The sequence below is a fragment of the Acomys russatus genome, chromosome 2, assembly GCF_903995435.1.
Source record: "Acomys russatus chromosome 2, mAcoRus1.1, whole genome shotgun sequence".
Lineage (NCBI taxonomy): Eukaryota > Metazoa > Chordata > Mammalia > Rodentia > Muridae > Acomys > Acomys russatus.
Window position 1 is genome coordinate 8,399,140 of NC_067138.1, and position 9,237 is coordinate 8,408,376.

Here is a 9,237-nt window from a genome sequence, read left to right on the forward strand (position 1 = left end):
AGATACCAGTTACCAAAGTTTAATCAAGATCAGATAATTTAAATATACCTATAACCTCTAGTGAAATAGAAATGGTCATTAGAAGACCCCCCCCCCAATCCAGGGCCACAAAACAGAAACAGAAGAAACATTGCCAAATTAATTTTATGAGGCTACAATCACCTTGATACCAAGACTACACAAAGATTCAACAAAGAAAGAGAATTACAGACCAATTTCCCTCATGAATATACATGCTAAAATACTTGCAAACCAAATCCAAGGACACAACAAAAAGATCACCCACCATGATCAAGTAGTCTTCATTCTTGAGATGTAGGGATTATTCAATATACAAAAATCAGTCAATATAATCTATGTAACTGAAAGGGAAAAAAAAAAACCAAAATCATCTCATGAGACACTGGAAGAGCCTTTGACAAAACCCAACACCCTTTCATGATAAAAGTCTTGAAGAGATCAGGGATACAAGGGATACAACTGAACATAATAAAGGCAATTTACAGCAAGCTGATAGTCAACATCAAATTAAATGGAGAGAAACTCAAAGCAATTCCACTAAAATCAGGAATGAGCCACAAGACTGTTCACTCTCTCCATCTCTGCTCAATACAGCACTTGAAGTTCTAGCTAGAGCAATAAGACAACTACAGGAGTCCAACAGGATTCAAATTGGAAAGAGAAAAGTCAAAGTATCACTATTTGCAGATAATATGATAGTATACATAAGTGACCTCCAAAATTTTACCAGGGAATTCCTACAGCAGATAAACATCTTTAGCTAAGTGGCTAGATACTAGACTAACTCAAAAAAAAAATCAGTAGCCCTCCTATATCCAAACAATAAACAGACTGAAAAAGAAGCCAGGAAAACAACACCCCTCACAATAGCCACAAATAATATTAAATATCTTGGGGTAACTCTAACCAAGCAAGTGACTGACCTGTATGATAAAATCTTTAAAGAAGTCTTTAAAGAAGAAAATAGGAGGAGGAGGAGGAGAAGGAAAGATTTCCCATGCTCATGGACTGGTAGGATCAACATAATAAAAACAATGTCTTACCAGAAGCAATCTACATATTCAAATGCAATACCCACCAAGATTCCAATGCAATACTTTACAAAACTTGACAAAAGAATACTCAACTTCATATGGAAAAACAAGAAAAACCCAGGATAGCTAAAATAATCCTCTATAATAAAAGAACATCTGGGATTACCACCATTCCTATTCCAAGCTATACTACAGAGCTATAGTAATTTTAAAAACACATGGTATTGGCATAAAAACAGACAAGTTGATCAATGGAATTAAATTGAAGACCCAGACATAAATCCACACACTTATAGATTCCTGGTTTTTGATAAGGAATCCAGAAATATACAATGGGAAAAAGAAAGCATCAACAACCGTTGCTGGTCTAACTGAATGTCTGCATTAGCAGAGTGTAAATAGATTCCTATCCATCACCCTCTACAAAACTCAGGTCTAAGTGGATCAAAGACCTCAACATAAAACCAGAAACACTGAATCTCATAGAAGAGAAAATAGGGGATAGCCTTGAACACATTGACACAGGAGCCAACTTCCTGAACAGAACACCAACAGGACAAGGTACTAAGACCAACAGTTAATAAATGGGACCTCATAAAACTAAAAAGCTTCTGTAAGGCCAAGGACAAAATGGCAGCCTACCAACTGGCAAATTATCTTCACCAACTCCACCTCTGACAGAGGCATAATATCCAAAAATATATAAAGAACTTAAGAAACTGGACAGCAACAAACTAAATAATCCAACTAAATATGGGGTACAGAGCTAAGCAGAGAATTCTTAACAGAGGAATCTCAAATGGCCCAGAAGCACTTAAAGAATGTTCAGCGTTGTTAGCCATCAGGGCAATGCAAATCAAAACTACTTTGAGATTTCATCTTACACCTGTCAGAATGGCTAAGATTAAAAAACACACACACAAGTAACAGTTCGTGCTGGCGCAGATATGGAGTAAGGGAAACACTTCTCCATTGCTGGTGGGAGTGCAAACTTGTACAGCCACTTTAGAAATCAATACTGTGGTTTCTCAGAAAATTGGAACTATTTCTACCTCAAGACCCAGCTAAACCACTCCTGGGCATATATCCAAAAGATGGCCCACCATACCTCAAGCACATAGCTATATTCATAATAGCCAGAAACTGGAAATAACCTAAATGTTCATCAGCTGAAGAATGGATAAAAATAAATAATGTGGTATATTTACACAATGGAGTATTGTTCAGCTGTTTAAAAAAAAAGTGACATCACAAAATTTGCAGACAAATGGATTGAAGTCGGAAAAATCATTGTGAGTTAGGGAACATAAGCCCAGAAAGGCAAACATAGTATGTACTCACTTGTAAGTGGGTATTAGCTATAAAGTAAATGAGAATCATGAGACAATCCACAGAGCCAGAGAGACTCAGTAACTAGGAGGGCTTAAGTGGAGACACAAGAATCTATCTCCCTGGGAAAAATAGAATAGATTTCTCCGGGGAACTTGGGGTAAGTGGGAATGGGACCAGGAAGGACCAGGTGGGTATGGAAGAGGAAGAGAAAACTAGGAGAGACAACTGGAATTAGGGGCATTTCTGGGGTGAGGTTGAAACTTAGCACAAATGGAAATGCCGTGAAATGTATGCAGGTGATACCAGCGAAGACGGGAAACTGAAGTCTGGATGTAATATATGAGAAAAGAATAAGTTAAAAGGGGTGCGGGCGGGAGAGGGGGAACTCCTTCAGAGCCCCAACTATGTAGTTTCTGCGGCATAAATGCAGCTCCTTGGGAAAGAGCAGCTTGGAGACAGGTTTCTCATTTTTTATTCTGTTGTTTATCCTGTTTGTTGTTTATAGTCCAGCGTATTACGGGTCTGCTGCCCTTCTGGGCACAGAACTGAAGGAGGAAGAACGGAAATGGCTGAGGGCTAACGTGAGGTGCCGGCTGTGTGGCCATTTGGATCAGGGTAGTGGTGTTTTTTTTCTGGTCTTCAAATGCATAGGCACCTGCTTATGTTGGACAAAGAGATGCGTATGGGCTACCGAGGAGCCTGGGGCCCCAAGTCTGTTAGTGTGTTTCCCAGACTCATTGCTGCTCTGGTTGGCTGAAGTGAGAAGCCAGGGGAGCCACCTTGGCTCTTCTCTCAAGCCAGGTGCTCTAAGCCATCCTTCATCAGCCCGCAGATACACTTGCTTCCAAGCACCCCTCCCAGCTTGGCGTTCTTGGGGCCGCATCCTATCCTGCCTGACTTTATGAAAAGACTCCAGACCTCCAGACTTACCCGCTGGCACCATCTGTCAAAAACAAACAAAAACAAACAAAAACAAAAACAAAACAAAACATGAACACTTGTATTAATCTCTACCTAAAACCCTCCCACTGTTCTTTGCAGCTTAGTGGGTAAAGCCAAAAGTCCTCAGCTGCACAAACAGGTCTTGGATGGTCTTTGGCTCCTGCCTTCCGTGTTGAGAGCGCACTAGGATCTTACAGTATGGTGAGAAGGGAAGAGTATGCATTTCAGTGTGCTTTGAGCAGGAACCACGCACCAAAGCCTTGTCCTAGGAACTTTACACTCCTGTAATAATCACAGCGTTCGCTCAGACATCTGGTGTTAATAGTCTCCACACTGATGCTCGGAGAAGTGACGTCACTCACTCCGGTGCATGTGGCCAGATTAGGTGGAGAAGGCCTGAGTGCCAAAATTCTTTGCCCCTCAAGTCAGAGACTGCGCATGAAAGAACGTACTTTTAACCTTCCCAATTCCCTGCCTCTACCTTAAATGGACCAGGTGAAGGGTTGCAGCCACATTCAATCTTCCCTTGGGCACAGAGAAACCTAGACACTTCCGTGACCCTGGACTGAGACTAGCACTAGGCTGTCAGTAAGACAGAAGACTCCTGTCTCCCTGTCACCAGGCACCTGTTGGGCCTGACCCTCCAAACCAAGGCCTCTCCTGTGGGCTACCTGGATGACCATGAATGGTCATCAGAGCCAGGAGTCCTTCTTCCTTGCGCATGGAACCACGACTGTGGGGCTGACTTTTTAAGGCCAAGTGCACAGCTGAGAAAGCAGCGGAATAGACTCAGGTGACTTCTAGGCACATGCAAGACCTGGAGGTCCGTCCTTCCTGCTCCTACAGCTTGGGCACTATGCCTGGTCGCCCAGGTCAGGCGGGAGCACCTTGTGCCTAGTGGAGCGGCCAGGGATGGGGGTGGGGCAGGGGGGTGCCCCCAGAGAACCTGGCTGCTGTCGGAGCAGGGGAATCATTCAGATCTGGAACCGATCAAGAGAGCGAGTTCCCATCGTTATCTCCTGCTGGCCCCGGAGTCTTCAGACCCTGAATTTGGAGCCCAGACTTGAACAGTGCACCGGCTGCCCCGTGGGCAAGACGATCTGGACTCCCGCTTAACAGCAGCGGCGCAGATACAGGTCTAAGCCACCCGCCCGCCGCACTGGGACCAGAGCCCCCAGCAGCGGCTCGTCGCAGCGGCAAGGCTTTGACCCCCCTCGCGCCCCCGCGCGTCCATCACCGTTCCCAGAGCGGTGCAAGTGATGTAAGGCGGCCAGGCCCGCGCGCTTTCCTCCTACCGGGACAGAGCTCTCCCTCCCCGCCGGCATCACCGCGCGCCCACTCGGATCCGCTGCGCCCAGGCTCCAGCTTGTGGAGCCCCGGCGGCGACCCACACGCAGAAGCTGGGAAAGACCCTCCTCACCTGTCCTATCTCGCTCCTCCCCTGCCCCACCTCCTGCGTGCACTGTGAGGAAATCCAGGCTTGGCTCTCCGAACCGAGGGATTGAACCGAGGGACAGCCCATAGCAAGGTTTCTAGAGACAGTCTGAGTCTCTCATTCACGGGAGGTGGCAGGAGCCTTCAGGTAACTCCGCAACCCTACTTGGCACATGTTGGTATGAGATAGACAGGGTTGCGGTAGTAATGGGGAAGAGAGGGAGGGAGGGGAAATGGAGGGAGGGGGGTTGGAGAGAGAGAGAGAGAGAGAGAGAGAGAGAGAGAGAGAGAGAGAGAGAGAGAGAGAGAGAGAAGAGATAGCAAGAAAGAGTTGGTGGGTGGGAAGTTGAATTGGATTTTTTTAATCCCTGTGGTTTTACCTCCTACAGGAAAAAAGGGGGTGCTCCCTGGCTACCAAGCAGCCCCTAAACTGGATGGAGTGAAAGATGCGGCCTGATGACATAAACCCGAGGACTGGGCTGGTGGTAGCTCTGGTCAGTGTTTTTCTGGTCTTTGGCTTCATGTTCACGGTCTCTGGCATGAAAGGTGAAACTCTGGGAAACATCCCTCTGCTGGCCATCGGGCCAGCCATCTGCCTACCAGGCATCGCAGCCATTGCTCTGGCCAGGAAAACCGAAGGGTGCACCAAGTGGCCAGAGAACGAGCTGCTCTGGGTCCGCAAGTTGCCCTGCTTTCGAAAGCCCAAAGACAAGGAAGTGATGGAACTGCTGAGGACCCCTTCAGACCTGGAGTCCGGCAAGGGGAGCTCAGACGAACTGGCTAAGAAGGCAGGCCTCAGAGGCCAGCCGCTCCCACAGGGACCAGGTGAGGTGCCTGTGACCAGCTCCACTACCACCCCCACTCCCACGGAGGAAGGAGAATGCCAGAGTCTAGTCCAGAGTGGGCGTCAGGAGGAGACGTCTAGATACCTGGATGGCTACTACCCCTCGGCCAGTTCCCTTGCCTACAGTGCCTTGGACGCCAAGTGCTCAGCCTGGGACAGATCTGACCGCCCTGAGCCCGAGGACAGCATCTTCTTTGTGCCCCAGGACAGTATCATCGTCTGTTCCTACAAGCAAAACAGCCCCTATGACAGATATTGTTGCTACATCAACCAGAGCCAAGGCAGGTGGGACCACGAGACAATAGTCTGATCTGTTCCATACAAGGGTCCCATGTTGACAGACACATTGCTGCACTCAGCTCCCGATGGAAAAAAAAAATCTCCTATCCAACAGCCTTCACGCTATTAGAAACTGGCATGGTATGTGTTGGGGGTGCAGACCGCTGGTGCCTGATACTCGTGTAAATAGGCATGTTGGGGACATAGCTTAGGGAAGTGTTGAGAATTAAGGACAGTTGGACGGGGCAGTAACAGTAAAGAAAGTTCCATTTGCCTCTGAACAAATTAAACGATGTTGGATACTTTGTAAAAACAGCTCAAAGTGTGCTGGACAGTACCTGCTGCCAGTCAGGTGAGTCTAGAGCTAGTTTCGGATACCAGGTATCAAATGATGGGGGGAGGGGGGCCTATCCACACAGAATCCGGCTGCTCTGTGTGTAAAGAACCTGAGAGGAAATTGTGAGTTCCTTTATGTGAAATTCTTTTTGCCTGTTGGTAGCTTTTCACACATGGTAATTGCTGAAAGACATAAAAATCAAGATAGAATAGGTAAACCCTCTTTGTATGAGATGGGGTTTAGAGTAAGGGGAATTAAAAAATAGTTGGAATGTATAATTGAGTCCTGGCCTCTGACAACATCATGGTTTCAAATAAAGTGTTGGCTATGTCATGTGAAATGTTAATATTTTGTTTGTATTACTTCTTAAACTCTTGAGCTGCTGGGACTTTATCTGAAGTTTTTAAATGTTTATTAACACTAATGTGTTTTCTTACCAGGTACAAAATGACTTGATGTAATATTTTCATAGATTAGAATTTCTTTTTAATCAAAGTCTTTAAAAAGCAAATTTTACATATATATGTAAGTGTCTTCTTCAACATTTCCGGGTGGCAGATACTAGGGATTATTATATGCCTTTTAAAGTATGCAACTACAAAGCCAATCAATTAGTCCTGAACATTATGAAAATCTGTATGGCATGCAATGGTTAAGCCTTCGGATATGCTGTTGTTTGTACATTTGTTCAACAGAACCCTCCCTGCCTGCCCCACCAACAGTGATTGAAAATGCCAATGAAACAAGAATTAATCTATAAGATTTAACTGAAGCCTTTATTTTATTAAGTTCACTGGATCAGTGAAATTTACATAATTTTTTAAAATCTCATTATTTCCCACCTTTTTTTGTGGCTGAGGAAAGAAACGTCGTGCCATCCTACCATTCAATTCCTATTTGTCTTGCTTAATTGCAACAGATACAAAGAACAACCAGCTGAAATGCCATTTGATTCTTCTTGTAGCATAGTTGCATTATACATATATATATATATATATACATATATATACATACATATATAGAGAGAGACAAATTTAGGATTGAGAATTAGAATTATTTTATACCCTTCAGTGAATTTTAATTCTAATTATTATATCAAATAATTTTAGTTATTTTCTCAAAAGGTGAATTGAGGACAAAAAAAAAAAAAGTTGGGGGTGGAGTTTATCTCTTTTATGTATTTCAAATCCAATTCTGTGATTCTTAAGTGTAGCAACTGTCCTGTCTTAAGAATTGTGTTCTTAACTATCATAAGGTTTGGGTGGTGTTTAAGAGAAGCCGTCTTTTTAGCCAGGCCTCCATGTCAGAAGATGAAATGTGTGATCTTGGGCAAACTTCATCTTCCAACCCCTCAGTGTTCCTCCTCTGTGGAAGAAGAGTAGGGGGGAAAACTGCTTTACACTAACTTGTTTCCATCATTGACTCCCAGGTGGGGCATTCTAAAATATCCTGTCAAAGAAACCGTGTGTTGCAGGAAGTAGGCTACAACACAACGCACGCCCGTGTTATGCAACCCCTGATCAAAGTCCTGCACGGTGGGTCAAATTGCCCCTGCTCAAAAGAATTTGGTAGGTGTGTGAAGGCAGGTGTATTTCATTGCTACAATGCTATTTATTAGACACCAATTCATTCCGGGGCATAAAACTGAAACTACCAAGGGTTAAGTTTTTTTGAGGAATAAAGTTTTTAGATGTTGGTGAAGCCCAAAGTGAGCTAACACGCAGCTTTGCACTCTGTGTAACTGACTTTAGATCTGAGGTAGTGGGGGCTAGTTTCCTAAAGTCACAATATGTTTTGAAGGCAGAAACTAGTATTTATGTACAGATTATAGGAAACGCAGGAACTGAAGTTTGCCCCAGTGTGTTTGCCACTGTGGGCATTTTCAGGAGAGAGGTGATGGGTGGATGTTTGTTTGGGCTCAGCACGTCTTATGTGGGTCTGAGAGGAGAGGACTGAAGTGTCGGCTAAAGTTTAGAATTAGGAAACGCTGCCTTCTGGGAACAGTTTAGAATTTCTCGTGTACGTGCATACACAGAGTCTCATTTACAAATCAAGGGTCAGTTATTGATTTAGAGATACAAGTAAGCTATTTTAAATCACATTTTCAAACCATATTTCAGAAGAAAAAAATCTTCCATTTACCTGTTTAAAATAATAAAGCTAAGTACACACTCATGGGCATATTTTCTGTGCTAAAAAAAAAAAAAATGATTTGCAAATGTTGGGCTGGGAGATTTAACCTTCTTTACCCAAAGAATAAAGTATGTAGTGTGTCTTGTGTGGATTTTTCTTAGCGTCTTCCACCTAGCCACCCCCTCCTCTACACAGCAAGACAGCCTGATGCTCTAATCAACTCTGTGAGTACTATTCAGGGTAAACCTCTTGTTCTTTTGAATAGAGACAGAAGAAAGAGGGCAAAGCCAACAGCCTTAGCAAATTACTAATATTAACACAGGGAACAAAGGGATTGCTCCTGGAAGCCTTTAAGAACTCCCAAACTGATATAAATTGAAACAGGTACTAGTCACCCTTCCTTTGCTATTAACCCAAATATTCATTTTCTACTTGATTTTAAATAGGCATTTCACTTTTGAAATTTCTCTACTCAATTTCCCTTGCTCCGTATTCCTAATTATTAGGACCACAGGTTCTCTTCCCATCTGCTTATTTCTTGATTCCTAAATGTGACCAAGCTGGAGCACATTCGACAACTGCTTTGAGATTTGCTCTTTATTGCAATCATCGTGCAGGAGGGACCCAGAGACAGTTAGCTCACCTCCAATTCTGCGTGTCGACTCCTCTGAAATGTTTTCAGTATTATGGGTCTTAACATCCCTTGAGTTGACAAACAGAGAAAAGGAGTGTGAGTTCTTCTAGTGGTGTTTCTCTCCTGCAAATTTTAATCTCTATTTATTAGTGACACCCCTCTGTGCCCACAGCACTGAGTATTTGGTGAGTTCACTATCTTTACCACCATTATTATTTTTATTATATTAAAGAAAAGGTTTTTTGTT

At 43.8% G+C, this 9,237-nt stretch overlaps 1 protein-coding gene across 1 annotated transcript; it reads left to right on the plus strand.

Annotated features, from left to right (window-relative positions):
- Window positions 1-5,125: 5,125 nt before the first annotated feature.
- On the plus strand, window positions 5,126-6,278 carry Tmem215 (transmembrane protein 215). Its single transcript, XM_051165729.1, has one exon. The coding sequence runs from the start codon at window positions 5,210-5,212 to the stop codon at window positions 5,915-5,917; it is 708 nt and encodes a 235-aa protein (XP_051021686.1). The 5' UTR covers window positions 5,126-5,209; the 3' UTR covers window positions 5,918-6,278.
- Window positions 6,279-9,237: the final 2,959 nt, after the last annotated feature.

What these genes read in the sequence shown, in the direction of transcription:
- Tmem215 (XM_051165729.1), top strand. Translation starts at nt 5,210, where the DNA reads ATGCGGCCTGATGACATAAACCCGAGGACTGGGCTGGTGGTAGCTCTG.